General features: G+C 40.8%; 1 protein-coding gene across 4 annotated transcripts; it reads right to left on the bottom strand.

Annotated features, from left to right (window-relative positions):
* Positions 1–1,303: 1,303 nt before the first annotated feature.
* srrm1 (serine/arginine repetitive matrix 1) lies at positions 1,304–14,227 on the bottom strand. 4 transcript variants are annotated; one of them, XM_085441251.1, is made up of 17 exons: positions 14,117–14,227; positions 13,117–13,206; positions 9,645–9,767; positions 7,321–7,491; positions 6,877–6,971; positions 6,532–6,780; positions 6,257–6,439; positions 6,042–6,161; positions 5,730–5,938; positions 5,453–5,533; positions 4,848–4,934; positions 4,505–4,640; positions 3,695–3,784; positions 3,016–3,495; positions 2,731–2,911; positions 2,211–2,387; positions 1,304–2,122 (listed from the first exon to the last, which is right to left on the bottom strand). In XM_085441251.1, the coding sequence occupies exons 1-17, from the start codon at positions 14,135–14,137 to the stop codon at positions 2,012–2,014; spliced, it is 2,604 nt and encodes an 867-aa protein (XP_085297377.1). In that variant the 5' UTR covers positions 14,138–14,227; the 3' UTR covers positions 1,304–2,011. The 4 variants fall into 4 exon arrangements, with proteins under 4 accessions (XP_085297377.1, XP_085297378.1, XP_085297379.1 ...); XM_085441252.1 differs by lacking the exon at positions 14,117–14,227 and adding an exon at positions 13,370–13,393; XM_085441253.1 differs by lacking the exon at positions 4,848–4,934.
* Positions 14,228–15,352: the final 1,125 nt, after the last annotated feature.

Raw genomic sequence — 15,352 nt, 5'->3', positions numbered from 1 at the left:
ATTTTTTTTTTAAAGTGGTGTTCAGCTTTGATCTTTCAAAGCTTTTCTTTGGCTGTTTTTTGACTCGTTTTCAGTCCAATCCTTTTGTTTGTTAGATCTTATGAATTGTTCGAGTATAAAAAAGGCTAACTCAAGGGATGAACCAGTGTTGTGTCCACATTTCACAGACAACTTAACAAAGAACCCATTTTAAATTGGATCTTTAGGAACTTTGCATTAAAAAAATAAACACTTCTTTAATACAATCAATGAAAAATGACAAAAGATAGCACAATTTACTGACAGTGATTCCTAAACAGCTATTATCTGAAAACCATTAAGTTCATAAAACAGCATGGTGTGTGTGTTATGAAAGTGGACGATACAGGTACAACAGTGAGTCTGCAGCCATCTGTAAAACATGGTGCAACGCCTCATAGTTTGGGGATCATGTCAAAATTGATAGAAGATCTAAACGTCTTCCAATTTTGATCCAGCATAAAATACTGGAACGAGTCTGTTTACAGCTTCATTTCAAAGTCACAATGATCCCAAACACACTGACAGCGCACTAAGATCATATCTGGATTTAATAAAAAAAAAGAAAAGATATAGATATATATATATAGATATATATCAGTTTTCTTTTTTTTAAATCTATATATCTATCTATATCTATATAGATATATATCACACGATGTAACACGACCGGTCATGGATTGGTCTCCAGAGCCCAGACCTCAACATTACTGAAGCAGTGTGGGCTCATCTTAAGGAAGACAACATCCAAACAAGAGCTTTGCATGTCCCTCAAAAGCCCAGAGAACAATTCCTGAAGAATATTCAAATGTCAGAAGTTACTTAGCTGTCTAAATGAGTTCAGTGCTGTATGTTTGTTAAGCTCACGGCTTCTTAAATTTGATCTCATACATTACATAATATAGAACTGTTTTCAAATTAAATCTAAGCTAAACGAACTCAGGCCTTATACAGAACCTTATTCCAAAAATGTTTGTCCTTTAAGATGGATTTAACAGAATTTTACTGATTTGACACAAAAATGTTTGGCAATTGCACTTTTGATTACGTACAGAAAATAGAAACTAGCATTTTTGCTGCTTGTCCTGACAGCAGCCTATGTTTCCAAACAAATAAAACAAATAACAACAACAATGATAATAATAATAATAATAATAATAATAATAATAATAATAATAATAATAATAATAATAATGAGGAGAATAATAATAATCCCTTTTTAGATTCTTTTCTACAACATTTTATTACAACCAAAAAGAATGACAAAATGTTCCAAAACCATTAATCCTATAAAAAAGGTTTTAATTCTGAAAGGACAAGATGACAAGAGGCAAAATTACTAAATACAAAGATACTATTAGCAGTCCCACAGAGATTAGCTTGGTACAAGAGTGTCAACACAAACTGCATCATCTATCGGTTTGGGAAAAGAAAAAAAACAAAAACAAAAAAAAACAAAGCAGGTATCACATAGTCTTCAAACAAGAATTTAAAACTCAAAAATAAGCAGGTTAAATGATGCCGAAACCTCTATTAAGTTACAATATGGGACAAAAGGTTCCGTTACAGCCTCTTTAATAGTGGACACAGCCGTCTCTCACAACTAAAAGGCAAAAGTAACTGTATGTTACTGTATAGTTACCTATACTTCATAAGGTCAGTGGTTCATGCACATCAGAGACAATCACTGCACATGCAATCATTTCTCAACAGAATCTACTGTAGGCTGTGGAAATAATATTTAACCTGCCCAAATCAAAACCTCTGAGCCTAACTTGTTTCCCTGCTGACAAATTAAAATTATGAACATCACAAGCTTCTTTACAGTTCAGATAATACACTAACCAACAAATCAAACCCTTCAGAATGTACCAAACCAGTAAAAAGAAACACAAAAGTCAAGGTTTAACAATTTGTACATTCTAAAGCTGAACCAGGTTGATGACAAACATCAAGAGTGATTGGAAAATTCACGAGTGAGAGCCGCTTGCTTTCAGGACATCTGTGATGGAGACATCTGGGCCTTCCTCATGGAGCGCAGCGCTTTCTCTCTAAGGTGCTTTTCCAGATCATCCAAGGTGTTTTCCACGTCACTGTCCGATTCCTAAACAACAACAACGCATCATTTACTCAACGACCTATATCCGCTGTTGTACCGAACAGAAATCAGACAGAGGGGAAACTGATGTTACCTTTCTGGAATCTCTGTCCTCCTCTGCAGCCTGGTTCTCCTGTGTGTCTCCAGTCACAGCAGCACTACTGCTCTTCTCCTTCTTATGCTTCTTGTGCTTTTTATGCTTCTTCTCCTTCTTGTGTTTCTTTTCCTTCTTCTTCTTCTTTTTCTTTGCACCGCCATCAACATCCGAAGTCTGAAAGAGAAACATCAGAACTTGACGACACAGGCATGAAGCATGTTTATATCAACACAAAGTTAAGAGAAGGATTATGGCAGCGGTGCTGCAGCTCAGCTTACAGTTAATGTGTTTCTGTTGGAGGAATTTAGAATTTACAGTTTCAAGTTTTAAAAACACTGAACATATATGATGACATTTCCTTTTAACAATGCTGCAAAAGTTCAACTTCCTGAGGCTATAACTTGCCATGATTGGCGTGCACAGATTTTAACAGTTAGACCATTAACCCCCACCATCCTTCATTAAAAAAAAAAAATTTCAAATTTTTTTTTTTTTATATCTGCGAATAAGCTCAAACCTTGCTTGGAGATCGACTTCCAGAACCGCTGCTGGCTTTCTTGGCTGGTGGTGGAGACGCACTGGCAGAGCGAGACGGGGAGGGGGAGGCGGATGCTTGAGTCGGACGTTTCTGAGCTGCTGGTTCAGGGGAAACAGATCTGGAGGACGCTCTTCTTATAGGCTGAGGGCTTGGAGATGGTCTGAGAGAGATGACACAGGTGACATCAGATAATTGGCACACAAAAATGTCACAGGTAAACAGAAATTGAAACGCTGTTCTGTCTGATACATAAGTGATCCCTACCTCTGGTTGTCACGGCGTTCTGGGGTGCGTGAAACTCTGCGGATGACTTTATTGTGTGGAGGTGACTGCTGTCTGCGCTGGTTAGACGGAGATGTGCTCAAGGTTTCATAGCGCCGTGGGGGGGTTGTGGATCCTCTAACAGCGTGACTGCGGTTTGCAGGGGATGGGGAGAGGCGTCTGGATGCCGCAACAGGGGATCGAGCATCTCTGCTTCGCCGCCCAGGTGGCAGCATGGGGCTCCTCCTGTGTCTGGGTGGAGATGTCGAGGAGGGAGGGGATCGTCTTCTTGGAGGAGGAGAGCTTCTATGTCTGGGGGATCTGGAGGGACGTCGCTTGGTAGCCGGTGAAGAGCGTTTCATTGGCGAGTTAGACAGTTTCCTTTTCTGAGAGGGCAAAGGTGAAGGACTGTAGCGACGTTGGATAGGGGGAGAATATCGTCTGGGGGATGGAGATCTACGACGGGGTGGTGGGGAAGGAGACCTGTGAAGCAGGAAATACAACCTTTAGGAAATACTTTAAAATTGGTAAGTAATTCATAAAATTTTAAGTATTTCATAAAAACCACAAGACAGGAACAATGACTCCTGTATGAAACACATGCTATTGCCCAGGAGTCTGTTTGCAACACAGAAGTTTGGAGAGATCATTTGTCTAAATTTAAAAGGAAACATTCTTATACCTGCGTCTTTGAGGAGGAGAGGGAGATCTGCGACGCCGAGGAGGAGTAGGGGTGCGACGTCTGCGTACTGGAGATGGAGAGCGTCTTTTCCTGCAAGGAAAAAACAAAATCAGAGTCACCAACTTGTGGCCGCCCGCCTCCCATAACTAGACAAGCTGCAGCTTTATTCAAGGTCTGTAAAGAGTCAACACATTTGTTATACAGACCTTGAAGGAATTTGGTAATAAAGGATTCACTGGCCAAACTAAAGCAATCACTGGATTAAAATATATATACACACACACACAACAGTAAATAACTGCCAGTGACAAAAAAGCTACAAATTCTTAATGTAAAAATTGCGTCACAATCTTTAACTTAGATTTGACTGCAAGTCAGCTTCAGCCACAGTACTGCAAAGCCCAGGGTCGAGACTAGCCCACTGCCAGGCACGAGCACAATGAGCAAGACTTAAAAAAAAAAGAGAAAAAAAAAAAAGATATTAGCTGTTCTATGAAAAAAACAGACTGTGATCCAGTGCTCTCCAGCTAGTACAGCCTACGTTACTATGTTATGTGGAAAATAAACATCCACTTTTAGGAAGAGCAGCACCCACGCAGCTCCATTTGTGCCACATTATGGATGAAAGTGGGCGGATAGTGATACACTGTACTTAACGTAACACTGTCTGGCCCTGAGTAGGCCTCTGTCGGCGCAGAGGAATAGAATTAATACATACAAACAATATAAGCAGAGCACAAACTATTAAGACTTCGAGGTTAAAGTGAGATAATAAAAGTCAGATAATGTGTAAATACTGTGTTATCTGACCTCGGGGAGGGATCCCTGTGTCGCCTTCGAGGAGACTGTGTACGACTGCGCCTCCTCCTGACCTCACCATTTCTGGCACCTGACCCTCCTGTTGCCCTCTTGGGCGCCTCATCTTCTGAGGATGAAGACCCCGTTTCTGAAACCACACAAACAAATGACATCAAGAGCTGCTTCAGCGAAGCCTTGGCAGTATGCGGTCAGGGAAAAAACACCAAGGTTGGGGTTAGGACACAGCTTCAAAAGTCCATGAGACGATGAGTGCAAGATGACATGGACAGACTCGTTAAAGAGAGAGGGGCGGGGGTATGGGAAAAGAAAGAACGGGGATAAAAACGCTTTTAACCTGAAGACGATTGTCGGTTCTGCCTGCGATACTGACGTCGCTGTTGCACCGAATCTGCTGTTGCCCCTTTCTCATTTTTATCCTCCTCTGAAATGCAGAGCATTGAGTGTCCCATCAGTGTTAGCAAAGCCGGAAACAGACTGCCAAGGAAATGCTACAAGTATTACAGAAGACAGACTTATAGCTGTGATGCTTGGTCTGTCATCATGTTACAACATTTATAGTTTCCCCTTGCATTAGCACACAGTTTCTTAACAGTTCTGGTGGCTCAGCTTCACCCTGTAAAGAGATCCTTCAGGTTACACAGACTCAGCCTTCTCAGTGTGGGAGCAAGCCAAAGGCTGAGGCTCTGGAATGCTGAGAATTTCACACAAGTACCCAACTATGTGTTGGTAAATTAAATTTCTCAATGAGAATAATTACAACTAAGCTCTCCAAGTACACAATACGGTGCACAAGCATGACAAGTGAACATGTACATCCTGCTGAAAGCCACAGTAACTGCACAGGGCGCAAAGTGATGAGTTAAAGTGTTAAACAGTCACCATATTTCGAGATCCGTGAGGTGAAAGGCAGCATGGTTCTTTAACACGTTTTACACTTACCCGAGTCGGAGCCTTCAGATGGTCTGGGCTTGACGTTGTCAGGGGGAGAATCAGCCCTTCCTCCTTGTTTTCTCTTAAACCCTGAAAAACAATGCACAGCAAAAATTATATGCACTTGTCACAGATTTATTAAAATAACAGCAACGAGCTTAGAGATACTCATTAAGTTTAACATTGGAATCCAACATTGGTTGTGCAGAAGAAGCATAAAGTCTTCAAATGTTTTCATAGGTAAAAATATTTTAATATAATGTACAAAGGAGGAACTGAAGCACACCTGATGATCTGGGTGGGGAAGGAGAGCCCCGGCCCCTTCTAGCTCGTGGAGACGGTGATCGTCTGTTCTTGCCTGTGGGACTAATGGAAGTATCAGGATGATGGACCTGTTTTCGGGGTGGTGTGGTAGATATTCTTTTCACTGCTTTTTTAGGCGAGCGAGAGCCTGATGAGCTGCTACCAGAGGATGAAGCAGAGCGGGAGCGCCTCCTGTAGGACAAAAAAAAGGCTTAAAGGCGTCTGTATACCACAGACAACATGAAGTAAAATATTAAATCCATGCCAATACAAAAAAATAAATAAATATGCCGACCTGCGGACGGGGGAACGCCTGGGTCTGTGCCTGGAGCTAGCTGGCGCACGTCTAGGAGGGCTCCTACGACGAGGAGACATTCTCCTTCTGGGACTTTGTCTTCTGCGAGGGGAGTACGATCTGATTGGGTAGAGAATCAGCAAATATAGAAAACTCCTTTACAGACTTTGATTTTTCATAATGAAAGTTTAAGTTAAAGCCACACGTCAAATCACCTAGAGCGCGAGCGGCGTCTGCGAGAACGAGAATGAGAGCGTGAGCGATGGTGTCTTTCCCTCCTCGTGTCCTTCTCCCTTTCTCGTGACCTCGGTCTCTCTTCTTTCTTAAGGGTTTTCTCTGGCGACTGTTCTTTGACTTCATTCACAGAGTCGGCTTTCACTACTTCCACAACTGTCTCACTGCAAAAGAAAAGTATTTAAATGTCTTAAGTTCTAAATAATACCAGTCCAACTAAATGCCCACTTCAAATAAAAGCAAGAATTCCACAAACCAGGTGGTAGAAGCTTCTTGGACGACTGCCTCTGGCACAGCTCTTCCTGAAGTATCTGGTTCTACTGGCTCCTCTGAAGATTTTGTGGACAGCTGCATCAGGGGCGGAGGGGGTGAACTGCCACCAACTGGACTAGCTTGTTTGCGCCTTGGTGAGCGTGAGGGGCTGCGTTTCCTTTCCCGCTTCGCTGGTGACCTCCTCCGTGGTGATGGCGACCTCCTTCGCGGCGATGGTGACCTCGTTTTCCGTCTGGCCAGAGAGGCAAATACAAGAGGTTTGCATGTTCTACAACGAATTCACAAGCTGTAGTTCCATCTATGGGTCTCAAAATGAAAATAATCGTACCTCCTGGGGCTCTTTGACTGAGCCCGTTCTCTAAGGTCCTTTTCCTTCTTTTCCTCATCCACCTTCTTCAGAGAAGCAAGTTTCTCCTGTTCAATCTGCCAGAAACAGATCAATGAGAGATGAATCATTTTGCTCCTATTTTTAAATAATTACTGAGTTCAACATGATATATTTTATAGAGTTTTTTTTAACAGAAAAGGGGTCTTATTACTGCAATTTGTCAATACTTATTTTACACCATTATATTCCCGTGTCTGTGCTACAGGTCCCCTCCTACATGTAATTTGTTGAGGAGCAGCTTTGCAAACACAACAAAAGCCACCCCCCCACCCAAAAAAAGAAAAAAAGTCTTGTATGACACACTTTCAAAAAAAGATAAATGGAAAGCCACCAAGCTCAGCGTGATCTTGCCCATCCCCGCTTCCACCATTTAGAAAAACTCACCTGTCTCTGTTTGATTTCCTCTTTCTTCTGTTCCAGAAAAGCTGATGGGATGCCCGCAATGTTCTCCTGGGCGCTCAGCAGCAGGGGCCAGAGGTCCTTCATAAACTCCCGGGCGTTCTTCCCGTTCAGAAAGCCAGTCAGGTTGATCTGCATCATCTTGCTATCCGGGTGCTGCAACACACACACGAAGGGAGGAGAGAAAAAACAAAAACGTAGCCATTGAAATACTTGAAGACCAAACAGCAAGGGGGGGTAGGGTCCCACAAACGGGGCTCCCTACCTTCTACTCCTCTATAAATTTATACCTCAGACTATTTAGATAACCATCTTAAAAACATGTAAGACACTGACTAGGCTATTTAACATCCCTGGATCCAATATTAGACTCAACCTACAAAAATGAGACTGATTTAAATTGTACTCACAAACTCAGGAAACTGAGATTGTGAGCTAGCTGAGGGGAGACACATCTAATGATGTTAAAGAAATAAAATAAACACAGCATGCAATTCTGCTGCCCTAGATTTACAATCTACCATAACAAAATATAAAAAGAAGAAAACAAAACCTCCCATAATACAAAGAAATTGTAGTATAATTTGATTTCTTCAGTGCTAGCCCACTACCATACATCCCCTTGGCCGCTACCCACCCCTTGCTTTCCAGTCTCCCCACCGTCTACACTTCAGGAGGTAAACAAACAGCCACAATACAGAGTGCATTAAAACCCAACACTGCAAGTACAGTTCCGGTGTCTTCAGTGAGTCCCGTGGGATCAGTGGGCACGGAGCTCCCTTGGCTTGCTTCCGCCTCCCTACTGCTTGAGACTCAACCACCATGAGCTTAATGTTATATCATTTATCTAAATTGCAAGAGACGAACAAGCAATAATGAGTACACAGTTACACAAAAACTGAGTTTTATTTCAACAACTGATAGAATGATTGTGAGATAGCGTAATCTCATTAACTGTATCAACTGTTTTCCATTATGCAACAGTACCCTTTAAATTTAGCTCAAACAGCCCACCCACTGGCAAGTAAAAGATAAAATAATAAGTAAAAAATAATACACATGTGTGATGCTGGCGACATAAAATATGAAAATACATACATCTGGATTTTCTTAGAATAACGAGCCATAAACGAAGATAAATGGCACTGAAATCAAAACTTGCATTCAAAAAATATACGAGTACACTGACAGTATGGTAATTACAAATACAGAGTATAAATTATCTGAAATGTTTCCTGTTTTATAAAGTATGTCTGTGCAATGGAAGTTACCCAAGTTCCAGACATCTTACATGCTTTGATCTATCAGTGGGACAGAGTAGAGTTTATGGAAAGGAAAACAGCTGGACATAATGCTTAAAATAAAACAGCCTGGAGTGAATGTACACTTTAGTCTACAAAAATAGGATCTACAATATTACAGGTTTACTGTTAAGAGGGGTTTTGTAGAAAATAAGTGAACTTGTACTAACTTAAAACCAAGTTGAAAAGTATTGTTTCTTACGAGGTTTATGCTGACCTCCAGAGGTTGAAGTTCTCAACTTGCTGCAGTGACGTTATAACACTTGTGTTCTTGACACCCTCACATGACTGTTTTGTGTGGTAACAAGTGAAAGCGAAAACACTTCTGACCACACTCAACAGAGTGCAAAAGACAGTAAAAACTTGCAATCAGAGGTGGCCAGTGAGACAATACTTTTCAGTTTTGCGTGATAACCCAATTGGTAGAAAGTACAGAAAATCAGGCTGTTTCAGCCCTTTTATGTCCTGTTTTGAGCCTGTACCTCCTGTTACGTTTAAAGAGAGTTGGGCAGTCTACCGATGGGCTGTCAACACCTACAAAGAATATGATTATGGCATTTTTTTTAATTGATTTATTTTTTTTAGGCGTTTCTTTCACTGACATGATATAGGTGATCCCTGCATATAACTCACCTCAAACCACACACTGCATCATGAAGGGAGAGTTGGGCTCAGTGACTTTGGGCTCAGGAGAGAGCTAATTAGGTGTTGGTGCTATACTTCTGATGCAAGGTATAACATCCATATTGGTTCAGGCCTTTTAAATCATAAATCACATCATCATTAGAAGACTGCTGGATAAAGGCACTTTGTCACATAACAGCAAAACATGGTAATGTCATTATAAATCAGTCTTACACCAACTGTTACTTTTCCCATTCAATCTCAGTTTGACTAGGACGTGTAATTATTTGCTTATATCGTTCTTACTGACTAAGTACTAAGCAATGCCCTTCAATATATGACAGTTCTGAAAGAACAAAAAATAAACACGATTAAAGACATTACCTTCTCCTCAAGCTGGTTAAATATGAACTCTATGACGACGTCATCCTCGAACCCCAAAATCTCAGTGACTCGCTGCGTAATCCAAGGTTTGATGACTTCTAGGTTCACTTTGGTCATGTCCACCTGAGCGTGAAACAGACCGTTAGTGATGAGAAACAGCAGCACCTGTTTATATGCACCTGTACAGATACAAGATATCTTTCATAACGTTTTGTCTCTTCTCTCATCTTAACGGTTTATTTCAACCCTGCGCTGCCAGCTCACACTGTTTTATACACAGCTGCTTTAATTCCATCTGATATTTGCGATTCTGTTTTGTAGCCAGATTTAGTAAGTCGTTTTTAACTATTTTTTTTGCTTTGTTATAAATATATTATTATGTAACATGGATTTTCCTGGCTCAAAATGGGCACAAAATGCAATCAGAGCACAAAGCGATTGTGTTATCTGACAAAAACCTGTCCATTTCACTCTGTCTGACGACTAAATAGATTACACACAAATCCCACAAGACAAAACACAGTGATTCATCTATGGCAAAGATTTAAATAAAGAAGAAAAAAAGCTTTACTGTCCTTAAAAGATCTGACTTACATATTTAAAAATCATACAAGGTAAATTTAAAAACCTTTTTTGTCAAACAAAAGATTTAACATTTTCTCACCACGGATGGCTTTGGGGGGAAAAACGTAGCACAAAGCTCGGCTTTATATTTCTGCATAAATCTATATTTTACTGTATTTATTTTTAATTTAATTTAACGCAAGATATTAGTTTTGCCATATTACATTTACTTTACCAAATGTATCATTCTACTCTATAAAGCTGTCTGGTTTTATGTTTGTTGTACTTGTCTTAACTTTTAGATGTTGTACAAAAAAAGTTCCCTTTTGGGATCCAGTTTAATTTTTATCTCGTCGCACCTTAAAATTGTTTTTATCTGACTCTGACGCTTTATATTAATGGACGTCATGGGTCAGTCGTTATGTTGAAGAACCTGGGATCTTTTGCTTGTTAAGACCAATGTGTAACCATGTGTGGACCATGGAACAACTTAGTGGTCATCAATCCAAAATAATACAAAACTTACACATGCCAGAATTTATCAAAAAAAAGCTCATTTTCTTTAGAAGCCACTGGGCAAGTAACATGAATCTGATATGTGATATACAAATAAAAATACACAGACAGAAGACAAATACAAACAATGCTTAACGTTAATGTAGCAACTGATCACACATTTGGCTCTTTTAAGATCTGCTTTTAAAATGTCATGTGTCAAGTTTTCCTTATAAGTGATAACGTGTTGCAATAATCACTTTTATTCAAATGTGGTGCGCTCTAGATGGCGTCCTACCCTCAACCGCACTGTCACTTTGTGTCTTTTTAAGAAGTTACAGTGACAAAAAAAGAAGGACTTTAAATCAAAAACTTTTGTGGCTTTCCTTAAATGTTACTCAACTACAGTGGGGCAAAAAAGTATTTAGTCAGCCACCGATTGTGCAAGTTCCCCCACCTAAAATGATGACAGAGGTCAGTAATTTGCACCAGAGGTACACTTCAACTGTGAGAGACAGAATGTGAAAAAAAAAAATCCATGAATTCACATGGTAGGATTTGTAAAGAATTTATTCGTAAATCAGGGTGGAAAATAAGTATTTGGTCAATAACAAAAATACAACTCAATACTTTGTAACATAACCTTTGTTGGCAATAACAGCGGTCAAACGTTTACTATAGGTCTTTACCAGGTTTGCACACACAGTAGCTGGTATTTTGGCCCATTCCTCCATGCAGATCTTCTCGAGAGCAGTGATGTTTTGGGGCTGTCGCCGAGCAACACGGACTTTCAACTCCCGCCACAGATTTTCTATGGGGTTGAGGTCTGGAGACTGGCTAGGCCACTCCAGGACTTTCAAATGCTTCTTACGGAGCCACTCCTTTGTTCCCCGGGCGGTGTGTTTTGGATCATTGTCATGTTGGAAGACCCAGCCTTGTTTCATCTTCAAAGTTCTCACTGATGGAAGGAGGTTTTGGCTCAAATTCTCACGATACATGGCCCCATTCATCCTGTCCTTAACACGGATCAGTCGTCCTGTCCCCTTGGCAGAAAAACAGCCCCATAGCATCATGTTTCCACCCCCATGCTTCACAGTAGGTATGGTGTTCTTGGGATGCAACTCAGTATTCTTCTTCCTCCAAACACGACAAGTTGAGTTTATACCAAAAAGTTCTACTTTGGTTTCATCTGACCACATGACATTCTCCCAATCCTCTGCTGTATCATCCATGTGCTCTCTTCAGATGGGCCTGGACATGCGCTGGCTTCAGCAGCGGAACACGTCTGGCACTGCGGGATTTGATTCCCTGCCGTTGTAGTGTGTTACTGATGGTGACCTTTGTTACTTTGGTCCCAGCTCTCTGCAGGTCATTCACCAGGTCCCCCCGTGTGGTTCTGGGATCTTTGCTCACCGTTCTCATGATCATTTTGACCCCACGGGATGAGATCTTGCGTGGAGCCCCAGATCGAGGGAGATTATCAGTGGTCTTGTATGTCTTCCATTTTCTGATGATTGCTCCCACAGTTGATTTTTTCACACCAAGCTGCTTGCCTATTGTAGAGTCACTCTTCCCAGTCTGGTGCAGGTCTACAATACTTTTCCTGGTGTCCTTCGAAAGCTCTTTGGTCTTGGCCATGGCGGAGTTTGGAGTCTGACTGTTTGAGGCTGTGGACAGGTGTCTTTTATACAGATGATGAGTTCAAACAGGTGCCATTCATACAGGTAACGAGTGGGGGACAGAAAAGCTTCTTACAGAAGACGTTACAGGTCTGTGAGAGCCAGAGATTTTCCTTGTTTGAGGTGACCAAATACTTATTTTCCACCCTGATTTACGAATAAATTCTTTACAAATCCTACCATGTGAATTCATGGATTTTTTTTTCCACATTCTGTCTCTCACAGTTGAAGTGTACCTCTGGTGCAAATTACTGACCTCTGTCATCATTTTAAGTGGGGGAACTTGCACAATCGGTGGCTGACTAAATACTTTTTTGCCCCACTGTATATTAATTGTTGTCCCACCTGTTACTGACCAGGCAGTCCCCTGCAAAGGATCAAAAACGGCATTTGGGTGGAGACTAAAAATATAAACAGGTTATATATAAATAAACCAAAGTTAAAGTAATGACTATTTAACAGAAAAATGAACATTTACCTTTTGTTTTTTGCTACCGGATTAAGAAAAAAAAAACAAAAAAAAAACCTGACTTAAGCTCATTAATCACAGGCCTGGTGAGGTGGTGGCCATTAAAATGTCTCTCACAGACACCCTCATACCTGTGGTGTATGAATGTCCAGGCTACACAGATTGCCATAAACTGCCTCATGTTGATACAAGTTTGTAGATAACTATTTAACATGATTTTTTTTAACAATTATTTGAGAAAATAAAATGTAAAAACAAATGTTACCTTTTTGTCCAAACATTCTGCAAATTTCAGCTGCTTCAGCAGTTTCTTCTGCTTGTTGCTGAAGCGGTTGTCCTGCTCCGCACTCGTACCCTGCAGAAATAACAGCCAACATCAGCGGATTCGTGATGATCAGCTTTCATCGGAGATGTCAAATCAGAGAAGAACAGAAACCCGTCTCGAACAGTGTTTTTAGTCTCAAGCTGCACAGCCTCCTCACTATTGGGCCCATGTTAGTTACAGCAGTCTTACTTACCGATAACATTAACGAGAGTCAAAGTTTAAGATGGAAAAACATTACGTTGCTCAAGCTAACGTGTCTTAAAATAAATACTTAAGACACGTGTGTTCCCTAGAGCGCCACTTCATGTTCTTTTTAGCTCATCTAACTGAGCCGCAGGCGACACTGACACCAGTCGGTTAGCATTAGCCATGCTAACCACTTGCTTAATCCTCGAAAGCGAACGCACAGGCTAATAATAGGCACAGCCCGAAGGCTACTTTGACTGACAGCGGAGTTGACATTGACAGAATATTAAAAGACACATTAATGTCATTATTCAGCAAACACGGAGGGCTTGCTAAGGCCAGCACAGCAGCAGTCGTGACTAGCTCATGGAGACAGGAGCGATGCACCGCCCGGGCGCCATCTTTAGTTAGCTAGCTAACTTGACTCGTCTATTTCCTGTAAATTTGTCTGTAAAATAACACGTACGGGGTTTTAACGTAAGAAGTTACACACTTTCATAAATTATAAGACAGAAAACATCAATATAGGGAACACGCAACAACTCCCAGAATACACCAAGTGAAGCAGACTAATTGCAAATCCTGAGACTGTTGGCTCCCAGTTGATAGTCGAAGCCCTGACCGCTGTTTAGCTAGCTGCATGGCTCTTCACTGAAGACACATAGGAAACATCCATCCCATAAAACGTATATAGATCTACATGCAGCTAAATAATAATATACCAAATACAAAGATAAAAGTTTGAAGAACTTACGCGGAAGAATCCCGCGTCCATTTTAGGTGAAATGGATCGTAACTTGTGCTGTGGAGAAAGCTGTGTGCTGGTCCGCCGGTGAAATTCAGGGTGACGAGCCGGATGAATGGAGTGCCCCCCACAGGAAGCAACAGGTACTGCAGTTACAGTGGGAGGAGGAAGAAGATTCCGCTCATCACCTGATGCACGAAATATGGCAGACTAGAATGTGCCTCAATATGCAGAGACAGCTTGCACAGATATTATTAAGACCCAAACCTTGGTTTAAACTGGTTTGCTCAAATGTTGTGGATTTAAAAAGGTATTTTGTTTTTATTCATTGTCCAGTTAGGGGCTTGTCAAAACCTGAACCTCACCAACCGCCATTCACCAGTAAGAATAAATGCTCAGATAAACAAATGAGAAAAACAAAAAATGATAAAATTAAAGAGCTTCCCATGAAAATTCTGTGTGCAGCAAAACAAGTGTTATGTTGGAATAAAAAATAAGAGGTAATCTGTCATTTATATCATCACTCTTGTGGTAATTGGGGAAATAATTGAACATTTTTATCAGTTTTTTGTCCTTCAAAGCAACTTCAGTAACATTTTTTTAGTTTGCTTTTGTCAACTGGTGGTCCATTTCCTACAGAATACTAAACATTTGCATGCATCATAATGACGATCATTAAATTAGATTTCTGAAACTGAGACTAATTGCTTTTTCTGTAAGAGAACCAGTTGTGTTTACATGCAGTAATCCCCCAGACTTGTCAACCACGCAATGCTTTTCCAGTCTTATTTTGTCCAAATTTGCTGAGCTTGTGTGACTTGTAGCCTCAGTTTCCTGTTTTTAACTCACCCAGTAGGACTCAGTGTAGTCTTCTGCTGTTGTTACCCATCTGCTACAAGCGTTGATGTGTTGTGTATTCAGAGATGCTTGTCTGCAGACCTTGGTTATAACTTCTTTTGTTTTGTTTTGTTTTGTTTAATTTACTGTTGCCTTCCTGTTCGCTAGATTTTCACCTGAGCGGCCACTCTCTTGATATTTTCTCTTTTTTAGACTTCTGTAAATCCTAGAAATGGCTGTGTTGGAAAATCTAGCCAGTCTGAAAATAACAATTTAAAGTGTCTTAAATCATGTTTCTTCCCCAGTCAGATGCTTGGTTTGAACTCCAGCAGACTATCTGGACTGTTTCTACATGCCTTAATCGGTGTGATTGGCTAGTTAGATATTTAGAACAGGTGTACCTAACAA

Source organism: Copadichromis virginalis, linkage group LG19 (genome assembly GCF_057382275.1).
Source record: "Copadichromis virginalis isolate Kocher_CV1m ecotype Utaka linkage group LG19, C_Virginalis_male_GT1.1, whole genome shotgun sequence".
NCBI classification, from domain to species: domain Eukaryota; kingdom Metazoa; phylum Chordata; class Actinopteri; order Cichliformes; family Cichlidae; genus Copadichromis; species Copadichromis virginalis.
This window is presented reverse-complemented; position numbering and strand designations above follow the sequence as displayed.

Bases quoted from the DNA above. Each gene is read 5' to 3' on its own strand.
- srrm1 (XM_085441251.1), bottom strand. From the start codon at position 14,137: ATGGACGCGGGATTCTTCCGC. The intron at 7,492-9,644 runs GTAATGTCTTTA...TGTGTGTTGCAG, and splicing joins TTAACCAGCTTGAGGAGAAG to CACCCGGATAGCAAGATGAT. The intron at 3,496-3,694 runs GTATAAGAATGT...CCTGCTTCACAG, and splicing joins TCTCCTCCTCAAAGACGCAG to GTCTCCTTCCCCACCACCCC.